The sequence below is a fragment of the Halichoerus grypus genome, chromosome 5 (assembly GCF_964656455.1).
Source record: "Halichoerus grypus chromosome 5, mHalGry1.hap1.1, whole genome shotgun sequence".
Classification (NCBI taxonomy): Eukaryota; Metazoa; Chordata; class Mammalia; order Carnivora; family Phocidae; genus Halichoerus; species Halichoerus grypus.
The window spans coordinates 147,238,708-147,255,544 of record NC_135716.1 but is presented as its reverse complement, the minus strand read 5'-3'; the positions used below and the strand labels follow the sequence as shown (position 1 = coordinate 147,255,544).

Sequence of the window (16,837 nt, the reverse complement as noted above, 5' to 3'; positions counted from 1 at the left end):
AAAATTGCATCTCCCACTTTCTGCTTCTTTCCTTGCTTAATTTTTCCCCATAGCACTTACCAGTGTTTAATATACTATGTAATTTGGGGCGCCTGGGTGGCTCAGTCGTTACGCGTCTGCCTTTGGCTCAGGTCATGGTCCCAGGGTCCTGGGATCAAGCCCCAAGTCGGTCTCCCTGCCCGGCGGGAAGCCTGCTTCTCCCTCTCCCACCGCCCCTGCTTGTGTTCCCTCTCTCACGGTGTCTCTCTGTGTCAAATAAATAAATAAAATCTTAACAAATATATATATACTATGTAATTTTCTATTTATTTTATTGCCTGTTCCCCTCTACTCCTCATGAAGTCTCTGCTGAATCCCCAAAGCCTAAGAGTATCTAACACAAAATAGCAAGTATTTCTTAAATGAATGGATTTGTGAAATGAATGCATAAATGAATATCAGATGTGAAATCTTTGGGACCTGTAAGGTATCATCATGGGTAATAAAATTATTTATGTTAATAAATAATCTTAGCGGTATTCATGCTTGCATTCCTCACATCCCTGGCACCCAGTTCTGCACACAATACACGCCCCATGAAAGCTTGTTTGAGGTTGATAGCTGGGGGCATGGGTGGTTGAGTTTACGAGGAGCAGCAGCAGCTGGCCCCGCCCCGGCCCCGCCTGGTCCCGCCCCTTCCCGTGGCGGCCCCGCCCCCACACAGTGAATGCCTTATAGGCGAGTGACGTCAGGTCGTTTGTTGTCATTGGCGGCTCCCAAGATGGCGTCTATCATGGAAGGGCCGCTGAGTAAATGGACTAACGTGATGAAGGGCTGGCAGTACCGTTGGTTTGTGCTGGACTACAATGCAGGGCTGCTTTCCTATTACACGGTGAGACCTCGTGGGGCAAAGCTCCGAGCGCCTCGGGGGTCGCTGTCCCTGGGGGGGGGGAGCGGGCTTTTTGGTAGCCGGGTAGAGGTTGCTAAGCTGGGGGTGCCGCCGTACGAGAGGGTTCCCTCGTGAGGGGAGGTTTTACGTCCCGGATAGCCAATGAGGGTGAAGGAGATGGTGGCGCAGCCAATAACCAGGCAGTGGCTGTCTGATTTATGGGTTAGGGGCGAGCCGCGTTCCTTTTTTAGGGTCCGGTATTAAGCTGTGGTGGGATCCAGCGCGGGTGTAGGCGGGTGAGGGTGGTCGTAGCCATGATTTAAAAGGGCAGGTTACGCAGTGCGTGTGGTTTCCCCACATTGTCATGAACTTGACATTGGCCCCCCCTCCGACCCTGTAGACTGCCGCGCCCCTTAGCTTCCCTCCAGGGATTAAAGGGCGCTGTTTTCTCCAAGCAGTGGTCACACAAGCTTGGCCAGGTCCTGAGGTGTCTGGCTCTCGGGCCACACGAAGGAGTCCGAAATCCCCGCTGTCTGCCCAAACTGAGTGTTTCTTTCATGGGACGCACTCCTGTATTCTGTGAGAGGCGAGCGTAACCGACGCCTTAACTTTTGAAGCCAAGGATTTCCCACCCAGGCGTTTCTCGTTAGCGAAGACGGAACGGATAGTGCGGCGTCTCCTGAAAGTTGTATTCTGGGGAGGGCTGAGTTTAGGGCTTCACTGTCATTAAACGCGAACCAGTGGCCGTGGGCAAGTGCACGAGTTGCCATGAATCTTATGTTCTGATTATCCGTTCCACACCTACCGCATTAGAAATAGAAGGTGGGTGGTATTAGAGAAATTACTTACAAAAGTACTGTCTCTGAATAGTGTATAGTTAATAATAGCCAACTAGAGGGAAGAAACCACTTAAAAGGACAAAACAGAATTCCCTGAAGCCTTCAGAAAATTATAAAAGAAGAAAAAAATCATTATAGAAGAAGGGTTAATGTTGAGAGAAGTGGGAGCACTAGTATTTATTCGTTCATTTGAAAACCATTTATTGAACTCGCGCTGTATGTTAATTATTATTGCTTTGGGCTAGGTGTGTGCTTGTGAGCAAGAATCAACAGAGATCAAGGTATTCACCATTCTTTTTCTCTGGAGCTTATATTCTAGTTTAGTGGTTCCCTTAATTCATTTCACTCACAGTAACTATGCAAGGTAGGTATTATTCTCATTTTATAGAGGCTCCAGGCTTTTAAGTAATTTGCTCAAGATCACAAAGCTAGCAGTAAGTGGTGTAATCAGGATTCCAGATTGCTGGCTTTCTATTTTCACTGCACTTATCTGCAGGGGAGAGAAGTTAAGTGCAAGCTGTGAGTTACTAAAGGCTAGTCTGCAGGAGTAAAAAAATGTAACTTTGAGCATCCTTTAACTATCAACGTCCTTTCTCTACATAATTTTTAAAGGGAGAAAAAAACCAAACCTGAATGAGATTTAAACCCATCGTTCAAGATTATCTTTAGGTAGCCATGAAAGAGATGAAACTGAACATTATATCCTCAGAACTCTGGAATTATGAAATCCCATGGCTCAGATAAAGAGTAATGTTGGGTTTCATTAGATGTGATAATCAGAAATTCCAATGGACCCTTTCCAGCCTATTCAAGGTAGAGTAATTTCAGTAAGTAGCACTATGGAATTAAGTTAACTCTACAAATCCCACATTTGTATTGGTCTAAATCTAGGGCCATACCGGAGAGGCCCCAAGCTGGGGTTCTTAGGAGCTCCTAGCCCAGCCCAGCTCCTTTTTCCTGTATGGTTTTTTTTTCCTTAGTGTATCCTTTTTTTGCCTCCTTGCCCTTTTAGTTTTTGAATACCTTGATAAATCTCTCCTTTCCTTACTAACTAAATATAGGTTTTTCATATACTTCGTCCTCCCCTTCCCCCAGTACCTAATTTCTGCCTTCTGAGACCAGACTCTATAAAACATCATTGTTGCCAGCTGAAGGAGGTATCATATTTCTCACTAATGGCTCTTTAGAAGTCCTTTTTTTTTTTTTTTCTCCTTTTCTAGTTCTTTGGTATTAAAGCATTTGCTTGTAGAGAAACAGCAGGGAAATATTATAAAGTAAAATGATCTTGTGAAATAAAATGATACCTAATCCCAAATTAGAGGAGGTCCAGCAAAGATGAAAAGAGGATAGGTATACACTTAAAGTAGGAGACACGTTGAACATTGGCAAGGGCTTCTGTATACTTAGACATTGTTTTAGGACATTAGGATTCAGAAGGCTTAGAAGGTACAGTTTAGCGATTTGCGTGGGGCTAATAACTTGGAGCTACATCTTCCAGAAAGAGTATCTGAATTAGTTACATTAACCTTTTAGCAGAGTAATAAATAGCAAGTCACTCTGTCCCTTGTTTCCAAAATCACTTAGGCTCTGGTCTGGCTCTGTGGTTGGAGATCTATTCCAGGGTGGCCATGAAAACCCTGAACTAAAGTTGATTGGCCTTGCTTTAGAGTTCACCTGTACTGAAAATTGATATTGGGATAATCTCAGAGTTGGGTTAGAATCACTGGGATTGCCGTGAACTGAATAGATTCACCTAAATGTCATCTCAGCCTGGATCTTTTTCTCTGGGCCTGGGCCCAGACCTAGACCTGTTCTCTGGGAATGAATGTCTTTTTACTTTATCTTTTATTTTCATACTCTGTGAATTTTCAGTTTTTGAAAAAGAGCTTCATAATAGTATTGTTCTGCCCAATACATGAAGAGAGAAACTGTCTCTTTTAGGAAAGTAGATTGAGACAGTCTTTTCAGCTCTAGTCCAGTCTCTTAAGTATTAGAAACAATATAACGTAGTTCATTCAGCAAGCATTTATTTGGGGCCGACTTTGTAACTGGCATTGTATTATATATGGTGGTGGTACAGAATGAAGGAGAGTCCCTTCTACCTAGGAACTCACAGTCTAGCAGCGGACACCTAAACATAATTTCAAAACAATATGATAAATTTCAAAACAATATGATAAATTCTACAATAGAAATAAGAATAGAGTGCTGTGGGAACATTGCCTGGAAAAGGCGAGGGAGACATTTGAGCTGAGATTTATAGGATAAAGGAAGAAGAGAAAAAGGGCATTTCAGGCAATAGGAAATATGCACAAAATGGGAAACTTGAGAACATAAAAGTGCATTAAGAAGATACTAAGGATTTCTGGGGGGTGGGGGGATGGGCTAGCCTGGTGATGGGTATTAAAGAGGGCACGTACTGCATGGAGCACTGGGTGTTATACGCAAACAATGAATCATGGAACACTACATCAAAAACTCATGATGTATGGTGATTAACATAACATAATAATAATAATAAAAAGAAGATACTGAGGATTTCTGAGCAGCTCTAGTGTAAAAATGTATATGGGAGATAGCAGGATATTGAGTCCAGAAGGCATTGGGAGCCATAGGTTAGGCCTGGAAATGAAGATCTGTTAGATTATAGCATATAAGTAAGTTTATTAGATACCTAGGGAGGGCTAAGGTATAAATTTGGGAACATTGTGAACAGCCAACCATTTATGTGAATCATGATCACAAAGGAAGGTGAGAAAGGAAGGAAAATTGAGGGAGTTATAGATATGGGGAGTTGGAAGGTTAGAAAGTTAGTAAAGATCATGCCTTTTGTAAGTTTATCAAATGTTTACTGAGAACCTACTGTGTGCCAGGTGCAGTGCCAGAAGGAGGCATTAAAATGGCAATAAAATGGAAATAATCCATGCTTTCATGATACCTAGAGTCTACTGGGGGATACAGCAAGCAAGAAACGTGATCAGGGAAGCATAGGATGCTTGGGGGGTATGTAGGGAGGTCCAAGACTCAGTCTTGGAAGGTCAGGAAATGTTGCCTAGAAGAAACAGGTTTGCTATGACCTGAATGATGAATAGAGGTTAGCTATGTGAGCAGAGAGAGATAACTGCTTGAGATAGAGGAAATAAATGTTTTCGGAGGAGACAAGAGTAAGGAGTTAGACAGTCCTGGAGTTTGGGCTGTGAGATGGACATGAGATGAGCTGAAGAGGTGGGTAGGGGCCAGATAATGAAAGACTTTCTTGGTAAACTATGCTAAGGAATTTGAATTTTTCCCCCAGGGCAGTGAAAATCATTAAGTATTGTAAGTACTCTTTGTTATAGAAAAATTTTGATTATAGAGAATTTCAAACATATAGAAGAGGATAATAAAATGAATTCCTGTCATCCAGCTTGTACAGTTATCAACATATGGCCAATCTTGTTTTGTTAATACTTCCACCAACTCCTTCCTTCCCCATTGGTTCATTTTAAAGCAGATCCCAGATACTATATCCTTTCATTTGTGAATATTTTAGATGTATTACTAAAAGTTAAGGTCTCTCTCTTTTAAAAAAATGTTATCACAATACCATTATTACAACTAAGTATTACTGATTTACTAATATAAAATATCTAGTCAGTGTTCAGTTTCCTTGTCTCAAACATTTCTCCCTCACCAGTTGGTTTGAGTCAGGATTCCAATTCCATTTCTTTCTTTTTTCTTGTTTGTTGAAGAAACCAGATCATTTATTCTGTGGGATTTTCTACATTCTGGATTTTGCTGGCGGCATTCTTGTGGTATGTTTAAACATGTTCCTTTGTTGTTTGTATTTCCTACAATATAGGAACTGTATAAACTGATAATTAGAGCTAGAAACTTAATCAAATTCAGTTTTTTTTTTTTTCTTTTGGGCAAGAATTCTTCATAGGTGAAACATTACATCAGGTGGCACATAATGTCTGGTTGTCTCTATGATTTTAAAATTGATCAGGAGATACAGGTAAAATTTGTATCCTTTAAAGAAGACTGTCATTACAGAGAAATAATCAGGTCATATTGACAGGACTTAGTGATTGGATATGAGTGAAAGGAGGAGGAGTTGTCTAATGAAATGCAGGTTTTTGGTTTTACATGGGGAATGATGATAGGGAAGATAGGAAGAGCAGGTTGGGGGAGAGGTTGCTTTGGGGCATATTGAAATTGATATAAAGATGTCCTATAGTCTGGAATTCAGGAAAAAATCTGGTTACAGATACATATTAGTTTTATATATGGAGAATTGAGAGAGAATAATTAGGATGCTCAGAAACATCTTTGGATTAGTTATTGCTTTGTAATCAATTACCCCCAGTACTTAGCAATTTAAAACAACAAACATTAGAGTTTCTGTGGTTCAGAACTTTGGGAGTGACTTAGCTGGGTGGTTCTGGCTCAGGGTCTCAAGAAGTTGCAGTCAAGACATTGGCTAGGGTTGCAGTCCTGTGAAAGACTTGACTGGAGTTGGAGGATCTGCTTCCAGGATGACTCACTCACACAGCAGTTGGCACAAGGCGTCAGTTCCTTGCTGGCTGTTGGAATGTGGCCTCAGTTCCTCACCAGCTAGCCTCTTCATTGGGCTAGACTGGTGTCATTATGATAGGCTTTATGGCTTCACCCAGAGGGGGAGTGATCAAAGTGAAAGCGAGGAGGTAGCCGCAGTGCCTTTTATGACTTAGTCTGAGAACATCACTTCTGCCTTATTCTGTTCATTAGAAATGCACCATACAGTTTAGCTCATGCAGATGGGAATGGGAATTTCAGGCATTGGAAGGGGAATTAGGCCCTACCTTTTGAAAGGAGTGTCAAAGAATTTGTGGACAGATTTTGTTTTTTATTTTTTTATTTTTTTTAAAAGATTTTATTTATTTATTTGACAAAGAAAGACACAGCGAGAGAGGGAACACAAGCAGGGGGAGTGGGAGAGGGAGAAGCAGGCTTCCCGTGGAGCAGGGAGCCTGATGCGGGGCTCGATCCCAGGACCCTGGGATCATGACCTGAGCTAAAGGCAGATGCTTAACGACTGAGCCACCCAGGCGCCCCTGTGGACAGATTTTTAAACCACAGTCATATTCAGGGGATTGACAGAGAAAAAAGCCTGCACAGGAGAGTGACAAGGGACAGCCAGAGATACAAGAGAGAAACCAGAAGAATGTGGCAGTCAGGGTGGGAATAGTGAGTTGGCCTGAATACTGTTGGGAGGACTGAATAGATGAAGACTAAAAGGATCTACTGGATTGATCAGTTTGGAGATCATTGATGCCCTTAGTGAGATCAGTTTCTATGGGGTGGTAGGGGTGGAAGAAAGGCAGATTGGAGTGGTTTAAAGACTAAGGTGTAAGAAGTAGAAAAAGTGAGTGTAGATTGCTCAAGATGTTTTATTGTGAAAGAGGCAGAGAGGGATATGAAATTAAGGGGTAGGGCTTCTAAGGTAGGATTTTGCTTAAATGTTGTAGGGACAGGAATCAAGATCCATGTTAAAAATGAGGGTAGAGTTAGTACTTAAGGAGTGTAGTAAAAGATTTAGATCAATGGCCTTGGGACCTGGAAAAAAGGAATGGCTAGGGATACATTAAAGGTTAATCAGGTTGTTTGAGGAACTAGTTGAGATTATAAAATATGATTTGTTTCATCATTACTCCAAAATATTTAACTCTCTTTATATTGTTTTTGTAACATTTTGGAGAGAAAGTTAGAAACAGTGAATTAATAAGTTACCAGGGCCACTCAAGGTATTTTTTGTAAAAAGAATCATTAGAAAAATCATATGTTCTTCCCTATTACATGCTGCCTGGAAGAGATTTTGCATTTCAGAACTACTGGTAGTTGGGGGCTACCCCGGGTGGCTCAGTCTGTTAAGCGTCTGCCTTAGGCTCAGGTCATGATCAGTGTCCTGGAATCTGGAATCCAGCCCTGCTTTGGGCTCCCTGCTCAGCGGGGAGTCTGCTTCTCCCTCCCGCTGCTCTTGTACTCTCCCTTGCTCTCTCTCTCTCTCCCTCTCAAATAAATAAATCAAAAATTAAAACAACAACAACAACAACAAAAAACCACTGGTAGTTGAAACACATTTAAGTGTTATTTGGCTGTCCTTAGAAATGTTTGGAAGATGATCAAAATTTTTGAAGAGCATAAGTATATGTATTTTTCTTGCAAAGATGTAAAAGAGGTAGTTTCAGATTCTCCTAGAAAGATCTCAGCACCACTCCCATCAAACAGTTAAAAGTGAATTTATAGGGGCGCCTGGGTGGCTCAGTCGGTTGGGCGGCTGCCTTCGGCTCAGGTCATGATCCCCGGGTCCTGGGATCGAGCCCCGCATCCGGCTCCCTGCTCGGTGGAGAGCCTGCTTCTCTTTCTCTCTGCCTGCTGCTCTGCCTACTTGTGCTTTCTCTCTCTGTGTCAAATAAATAAATAAAATCTTTAAAAAAAAAAAATGAATTTATACTTTTCTAAATAAACCGTTCTTGACAGTTTTTATTAAGCTTAAATGGTATATATTAGAAGTCCAAAACTAATAAAGTCACTTTTGAATTGTAAAAGGAACAAAAGAAAAATTGTATCTAATCTAAATGTCCTGAAAAGAAAACAAAGGAAGCTTCTAAAATGGTAAGTATTATCAGTGGGAAGAAGTATATGGAAATTTTGTATTGTTTGCTTTCTTGAATACTCTGGTCAGCCTTGATTTTTCCATTTCAATACCCTTGAAACTTGCTCATATAATTCTTTGGGAACTTAATCATTTTATATTTGTTATCATTAACTAGCCATATCTATAGTACATTCTTGATCTGTACAACAAGTTTGTAAACTCCTCAATGACAGTACTGAGCATTATGATTTTCAAGTCCTACAGTGTGGCACATTGTTCTTGTAGTGAATAGAATGTCCAACGCCCTTAAAACTTCGTTTAGAGATGAGATTCAGAAAGCTGTTTGGAATTATGTTTTACACAGCCTTGTAAGTTTTGCAGAATATGCTAATAACAAATATGTACATTTCCATGGTTTATGTAAAACATGATTGAGCTTATATCAACAGCAGCGGCTTTTGTTTAATTATCCAGAGCCTGTAGAACTGTGTGAGATCTTTTGCTTAGTGTGTTGTATCAGACAAGCAGTCAGCTCTTGCTTCTGTTACAAGCAGTTTTTGTTAATGGTAATAATTTGTGGAAGGATGGAAAATAGATTGTTCTTAAATATGCCACTCCTATATGTGGCAATTGTCATAGGATCAGATTTTCAAATACTTACGTAATTCCAATCAAAGCCAGGACAATGCTCAAGTGATTTAGATTAAGGATTTATTCCTTTTATTGCTTATAGAAAGACAGACAAATGGCCTGCCCAATCATTTATTTTTATTTTTTATTTTTAAAGATTTTATTTATTTATTTGACAGAGAGAGACATAGCGAGAGACGGAACACAAGCAGGGGGAGTGGGAGAGGGAGAAGCAGGCTTCCCGCTGAGCAGGGAGCCCGACGCGGGACTTGATCCCAGGACCCTGGGACCATGACCTGAGCCGAAGGCAGCCACTTAACGACTGAGTCACCCAGGCGCCCCCCAATCATTTATTTTCCTTCTCATTTTATCATGAAGGATTCTCTTGGACTAGTTCCTTAAAAAAAAGGACTTTACTTTTTTTGCAAAAGTTAAGTTTACAAGGTACATGAAATCATACAAATGGAATTATATTCAAAGGAAGTGTTTTGAGGTATTCATAATTAATTTTTTCCCATTCACGTGACAATGTTAAGATTATTATGAAAGTCGATTTTCTATTTCCTGGAGTTTGTTCACATTAGGCCTTCATGCTAAGATTGTCTACTTATTTCATTTCTTGTATTTTAGCCTTACTGTTATAGCATAGATGGGTAGATAAAATATTGGGTGAATATTTGCTTTGTTGCTTTGACAACGGTCTCTACGTTCTCTCAACCCTTCTCTTTCCTCCATCATTCAGAGAAGGTGCCATGCTTCCCAGAGACAATGGAGTACATTTAGTGGGAACACTCTTTTCTTTTTCTCTCTCTCTTTTTTTTTTTTTTTTTTAAAAGATTTTATTTATTTGACAGAGAGACACAGCCAGAGAGGGAACACAAGCAGGGGGAGTGGGAGAGGGAGAAGCAGGCTTCCTGCTGAGCAGGGAGCCTGATGCAGGGTTCCATCCCAGGACCCAGGGATCATGACCTGAGCCGAAGGCAGACGCTTAACGACTGAGCCACCCAGGCGCCCCTATTGGGAACACTCTTAACATCTTGTACCCACACTTACTAGTATACCTACTTTCCTGCTAACCCTACCTGTATCCTTCCCCATCAGAGTGGAAGAGGTAATCCTTGGGTATTCTGGATTCTATCTGCTCACAAATTTTCAAGGACCCCAAGTCTATAGGTTTTCTCCTCTTCTGCCTTTTTTTTTTTTTTTTAAGATTTTATTTATTTATTTGACACAGAGAGAGAGTGAGAGCAGGAACACAAGCAGGGGGAGTGGGAGAGGGAGAAGCAGACTCCCCGCTGAGCAGGGAGCCTGATGCAGGGACTGGATCCCAGGACCCTGGGATCATAACCTGAGCCTGAGTCAGATGCTTAACAACTGAGCCACCCAGGCATGCCTCCTTTTCCGCTTTCTCTACTCCCTTTTCTCTCATGTGTCTTAAACTTCCTTTCTATGTATGGACTTTTGTGGTTTATTTTAAGAGTATTAATTTTGCAATACAACAACTAAACATCTTTGTTATGACAATTTCATGTGGAAATTTTTAGGAAATCTTTGGGTTGCTTTTTTTTCTTTTTTTGTGTGTGTTTAACAGTTTTATTCAGGTAATAATTCACATATCATCTATTTGAAGGATACAATTAAATGGTTTTTAGTATACTCACAGAATTGTGTAACCATCTCCACAATTTTAGAAAACTTTCATCACCCCCAAACGAAACACTGTTTCCATTATATTATTACCAGTGTTTCACCCCCAGCCTAGGCAACGACTAATCTACTTTTGGTCTCTACAGATTTGCCTATTTTGTACATTTCGTATAAGTAGAATCATATTATAAAAGTATTCTTTAAATGATTGTAATATGGCTTCTTTTAGCATAATGTTTTCAAGGTTCATCCATATTATAGCACATATCAGTACTTTTTACTTCTGAATATTCTGTTGTATGAGTATTACATTTGTATTTATCCATTCATCAGTTAGCAGACATTTGAGTTGTTTCCTTTTTTTTAGGTATTGTGACTAATGCTACTATGAACATTTGTGTACATAAGTTTTGGTGTGGACGTATGTTTTCATGTCTCTAAGGTATACATAGGAGTGGTATTGCTGGGTCATATGGTGACTCTCTGTTTAACCTTTTGAGGAATTGTCAGACTGTTTTCCAAAGCAGCAGCACCATTTTACATTCCCGCCAGAGGTATAAGGGGTTCCAGTTTCTCTGTATCCTTGCCAATATTGTTATTATCTGTTATTTTGATTATAGCCATCCTAAGTGGGTGTGAAGTAGTATGTTATTACGGTTTTGATTTGTGTTTCCATGATGGCTGCTGATGTTGAACATCTTTTCATATGATTATTGGCCATTTGTATCTTTTCTAGAGAAATATCTATTCAGATCCTTTGCTAATTTTTATTTTTTTATTTTTATTTTTGTTTTTTGAGAGAGAGCGAGAGAGAGCAAGGGGGTGGGGGCAAGGGGCAGAGGGAGAGGAAGAGAGAATTTTAAGTAGGCTCTACACCCAGCACGGAGCCAGAGGTGGGGCTCGATCTCATGACCCTGAGATTATGACTTCAGCGAAAATCAAGAGTTGGATGCTTAACCAGCTGAGCCACTCAGGTGCTCCCAGATCCTTTGCTAATTTTTAAATTGTGGTTTTTTTTTTCTTTTGAGTTGTAAGACTTTTTTATATATTCTAGATATAAGTCCCTTATTAGATAAATGATTTGCAAATACTTTCTTTCTGTGGGTTGTCTTTTTACTTTCTTTTTTTCTTTTTAAGATTTTATTTATTTGAGAGAGAGTGAGAGAGAGAGAGCATGAGCAGGTGGGAGAGGCAGAGGGAGAAGCAGACTCCCTGCTGAGTAGAGAGCCCAATGTGGGGCTTGACTGAGCTCAAGGCAGCCGCTTAACCAACTGAGCCACCCTGTCTTTTTACTTTCTTGATGGTGTTCTTTGAAGCACAAAATTTTCAAATTTGATTACGTCTAATTTAACCTTATCTTTTGTTGCTTGTGCTTTTGATGACAAACCATTGCTTTATTTAAGGTCACGAAGTTTTATACCTGCTTTCTTCTAAGAGTTTAAAGTTTAAGCTCTTATGTTTAGGTCTTTGATTCATTTTGAATTAATTTTTGTATATGGTGTGAGCTAAGGGTCACATTCTTTCTCTTAAATTATATATTCTGATTTTTTATTCTTTCATATGTAGCTATCCAATTATTCTAGCACCATATATTGAAAAGACTATTCTTTATCTTGGGACCTTGTTGAAAATCAGTTGACCATAAATATGAAGGTTTATTTCTCTCCTTATGTCAGTGTCACACTCTTTTAATTATTATAGCTTTGTAATCAGTTTTGAAATTGGGAAGTATGTCTTTCAGTCTTTTTTTTTTAAGATTGTTTTGGTTATTTTGGGTCCTTGGAATTTCCATATGAATTTTAGGACCTACTGACTTTTTCATTAACAAATTAACATGGTCATATTTCTCCCAAGTCGAAAAATGTGTCACTTATTCTGTGTCTCCCCGGAAATACCATCCTGACCTCTCTTCTTAAACCTGTGGAAAGAGTTTTCTACACTGTTTGTAACCATCCATCTTACATAGACTCTGCAGCAGTCTTTACCTCCAGATTTTACTGAAAATCCTAGCAAAGGTCTCTAATGATAGCTTTGTTGCTAAACCCGATGGGTACTTTTTCCTTTTTCACACTTAATTTTAAAGCACCGTCTCTGCAGAACTTGGTGACATTGATTCCTTTTTTTTTAAAGCTTTAAAACAATGGTTTTATTGTTCTTGAAGAGATGACACCCTTAATTTTTTTTTTTTTTAATTTTTTTTTTTTTAAAGATTTTTTATTTATTTATCTGAGAGAGAGAATGGGAGACAGAGAGCATGAGAGGGGGAGGATCAGAGGGAGAAGCAGACTCCCCGCTGAGCAGGGAGTCCGATGCGGGACTCGATCCCGGGACTCCAGGATCATGACCTGAGCCGAAGGCAGTTGCTTAACCAACTGAGCCACCCAGGCGCCCGTTAAGTTTAAGAAATTGAAACAGTACTGAAAAGCACATACAGTAGATGGAAGAAAAGTCCCATCTGAAATTCCTGTCTGTGTTTTGGAGAATCGTTTTCCTAAAAACTGTTTATGCTTAAATATACATGTATGTATATTTTATATAACTAGATCATCTTCTGCATGATATTCTACAACTTAATAACATTTTATTAAAAATTTTCCATATAATATAGTGTTGCATTTCTTCAAGTAGCAAATTGAACAAAGGATATCATTTCTCCTTCATCCTTACTTAGTGAGATCTCAGTTATCTGGCTTTGGGAGATTAAGATTCCTATGCTGTTTGTGATGCTGGAGAAGGTACAATAATCGGCATTATTATAGTTCTACTCAGTTGGTTAATACTCAGTTTACTTAGTTAAGACAGTTTATGAAGACCACCCACAGGTAAAAGGCTCCACTTTTTAATGAGGGAGTGGCAAAATTTTAGAAGATCTTGTGGGATGGGGCACCTGGGTGGCTTAGTCGTTAAGCGTCTGCCTTCGGCTCAGGTCATGATCCCAGGGTCCCGGGATCGAGCCCCGCATCGGGCTCCCTGCTCGGCCGGGAGCCTGCTTCTCCCTCTCCCACTCCCCCTGCTTGTGTTCCCTCTCTCACTGTGTCTCTGTCAAATAAATAAATTTAAAAAAATCTTTTTTTTAAAAGATTTTATTTATTTATTTGAGAGAGAGAATGAGATAGAGCATGAGAGGGTGGAGGGTCAGAGGGAGAAGCAGGCTCCCCGCTGAGCAGGGAGCCCGACACGGGACTCGATCCTGGGACTGCAGGATCATGACCTGAGCCGAAGGCAGTCGCTTAACCAACTGAGCCACCCAGGCGCCCATAAATTTAAAAAAATCTTAAAAAAGAGCTTGTGGGATGAGACATAGTATTGTAGGCCATTGTTGGAAAATACAATCTGGCACAAGCCTCTACTAGATGTTAATCTATTGTTTTAGGTATTTTCTAATATTGTCAAATATATCACCTCATTAAGCCTCTCAACATCTCCCATTTTTTCTTTTTTAAAGATTTTTTTTATTTATTTTGACAGAGAGAGACACGGAGAGAGGGAACACAAGCAGGGGGAGTGGGAGAGGGAGAAGCAGGCTTCCCGCGGAGCAGGGAGCCTGACGTGAGGCTCAGTCCCAGGACCGTGGGATCATGACCTGAGCTGAAGGCAGATGCTTGACTACTGAGCCACCCAGGTGCCCCTCTCCCATTTTTTCTTGCTGCCATAGTAGCACATAAACCACTATCATGTCTCACTTGACCTGTTGCAAAAACCTCATAACTGTTCTGTTTCCATTTTTGCTCTCTAAAATGCATTTTCTGTCAGCAGCCCAAGTGATCTTAAAAAAAAAAAAAGAAAAACAAAAGCTCATGTTACTTCCCTGCTTAAAATTCTCTAGTGACTTTAGGAAAACATCCAAACTCTTTATTATGACTTATATGTGCTTGGTTGTCTGCCTCCACTTATTTTGCTATAGTACTGCTCCCTCTGCTTACCACTCTCTATCCACTCTAGATTTTTTTTCTATTCCTAGAGCACCTCAGACTTGTTCCTGCCTCAGGGCCTTTGCATAGTTTTCTGGCTTCTCAGACTGTTATTACTCCTGGTCTGTGGCATGGCTGATTCCTTCTTGTTATACAGGTCTTCATTCAGATGTCACTGCTCAGAGAAGCCTTTCCATAACATCTAAAGTAGACCTCACTGTCAGTCACTATCACAATGATCTTGTTTTATTTTTTCATGGTGTTTATTGTTAGCTGCTGAATTTATTTTTTCTTGTTTGTTGTCTGTTTCTCTCCTCTGGAATATAAACTCCGTGAGAACAGAAACTTCATTATTTTATCTCTAGCCTCTCGAGCAGTGGCTGGCATTTAGTGAGTGTTCAGTAAATATGGAATGAACAGTAGTATGAAGTAGTTGATATTTCTTATACACGTGAAGAAATTGAGACTTAAAAAATAACATGATAGTTTCTATGTGTGTGATCAAGTTTTCTCCAAATAGAATGTTCTTTCTGTCAGATATTGAATTACACTAGCAGTAATTTTTTTTTTTAAGATTTATTTATTTGAGAGAGAGACAAGAGTAGGAGGGGCAAAAGGAGAGGAAGAATCTCAAGCAGACTCTTGACATGTGCACGATCTCACGACCCTGAGATTAGGATCTGAGCCGAAACCAAGAGTCAGATGCTTACCTGACTACGCCACCCAGTTGCCCCAGCAGTAATATTTTAAAATGGTCATAAACCCAAGTTATCACTAGTCTATTGACAGATAATAACTTACATCATTATCACAATGAAATAAACTTTCTGCAAAGATCCTTCTAAAATGCTAACTGCATTGATTAATCATTAAAAAGTACTGAATCTTTTTACATCTAAGATATAAGATAGGGACTTAGATCATCCCTATTGAAATGCCAAGAATAAACAAAAGACTCTCTTCCTATTACAGCTCACTGAAAGCCTACTAGATGGGGAGAAGAGTGTAGGAGCAGATACTAAGCTTTAGAATTTGTTGAGTGATGAGTATTTTATATTCACAAGACATGAGAGTAGAAAGGTAGTGGCAAATTCTTGAGGGTAATTCTACTTTGATACTGTAGTCACCCTGAAGAGGAGTAAGTGTAAATTTCTGATAGGTGACACCCTGCTTGACTAATCCACCATTTTGTGCTTGCATATTCACTCTTCTTCCTTCTTGAACTTTTTTTTTTTCCTTTTTAAGAAACCCGAAGTAAAATTAGACCTGACCAAAAAATGAGAGCTTTTAAATTGCCCCCCTTTTTTTTTTTTTTAAAGATTTTATTTATTTATTTGACAGAGAGAGAGAGAGAGACAGTGAGAGAGGGAACACAGCAGGGGGAGTGGGAGAGGGAGAAGCAGGTTTCCCGTGGCAGGGAGCCTGATGCCGGGCTTGATCCCAGGACTCTGGGATCATGACCTGAGCCGAAGGCAGACGCTTAACGACTGAGCCACCCAGGCGCCCCTTCAAATTGCTTTTTTAAAAAAAGTTTTCCCCCCTCATTGTGAAAGTAAAGTAAGTTTATAGTAGATCATTAACTTCTCAAGAACTTGAGCATTTCTTAGGCCCTTAGCCATAGCTCTTGAATTCCTGGGAACCATTTTTACCAGCTTCTTCACAAAAAATTTTTTCTTTTGGAGCATGTCCCCATTCTAAATTGAGGCCAAGGATGAGTCTTAGAATTAGAGAATTAGGACTCAGAATCCAAAATACTGTGGTTCTGACTATTGTTCATGCTAACTAAATTATTTTGTGTGCTATACAAAATTTCCCATCTTTAAATTTTCATAATGTTCTTTTTACTGTTTGTCTTTTCATGACCTTATTACTTTGGGCCCTGACTTAGTCTTTTCCAAATAAGGAAAAGAATCCCTGGGCAATTTTTGTTAGAGAAGTGAAGTTGAAAGATAATAATGGATTATCACCGCACAGAGAAGTACTAATACAACAACACAAACCACCTGGAGTTTAACATGCATTCTTCCATCATTTCCTTCAGTCATTTTTTGTGAAATAACATTAATCATTATTTAGTATTCTAGCTATATTTGAGAAGCACAGCAAAAATGGAAAATTTACATTGAGGTCAATATATATTAACATCCTTTAAGTAATTTGCACAATTTAGGCTACTATTTAGTACTTAATGTTTAACTTTAGAAAGGATGTGAAAACTTTAAATTGTCATTAGCTGTGCTTAATTAAACGCTGTGAAAGTGGTTCTCTCCACTGATCGGTTGGCTTGAAATTCTGACTTGAAGATAAAATTATCTTTTTTAAG

At 39.7% G+C, this 16,837-nt stretch overlaps 1 protein-coding gene across 5 annotated transcripts in view; it reads left to right on the top strand.

Annotated features, from left to right (window-relative positions):
• The first annotated feature begins 706 nt into the window (after positions 1–706).
• Positions 707–16,837, top strand: part of OSBPL9 (oxysterol binding protein like 9) — a 179,338-nt gene continuing 163,207 nt past the window's right edge. For 3 of the 5 annotated variants that reach the window (XM_078073161.1, XM_036108393.2, XM_036108391.2), the window contains exon 1: positions 724–871. In XM_078073161.1, the coding sequence (XP_077929287.1) occupies positions 761–871 (111 nt within the window). In that variant the 5' untranslated portion in view covers positions 724–760. Of the gene's footprint in view, positions 872–16,837 lie in introns of all 5 variants that reach the window. The other 2 variants (XM_036108397.2, XM_036108396.2) reach the window with 1 other exon arrangement.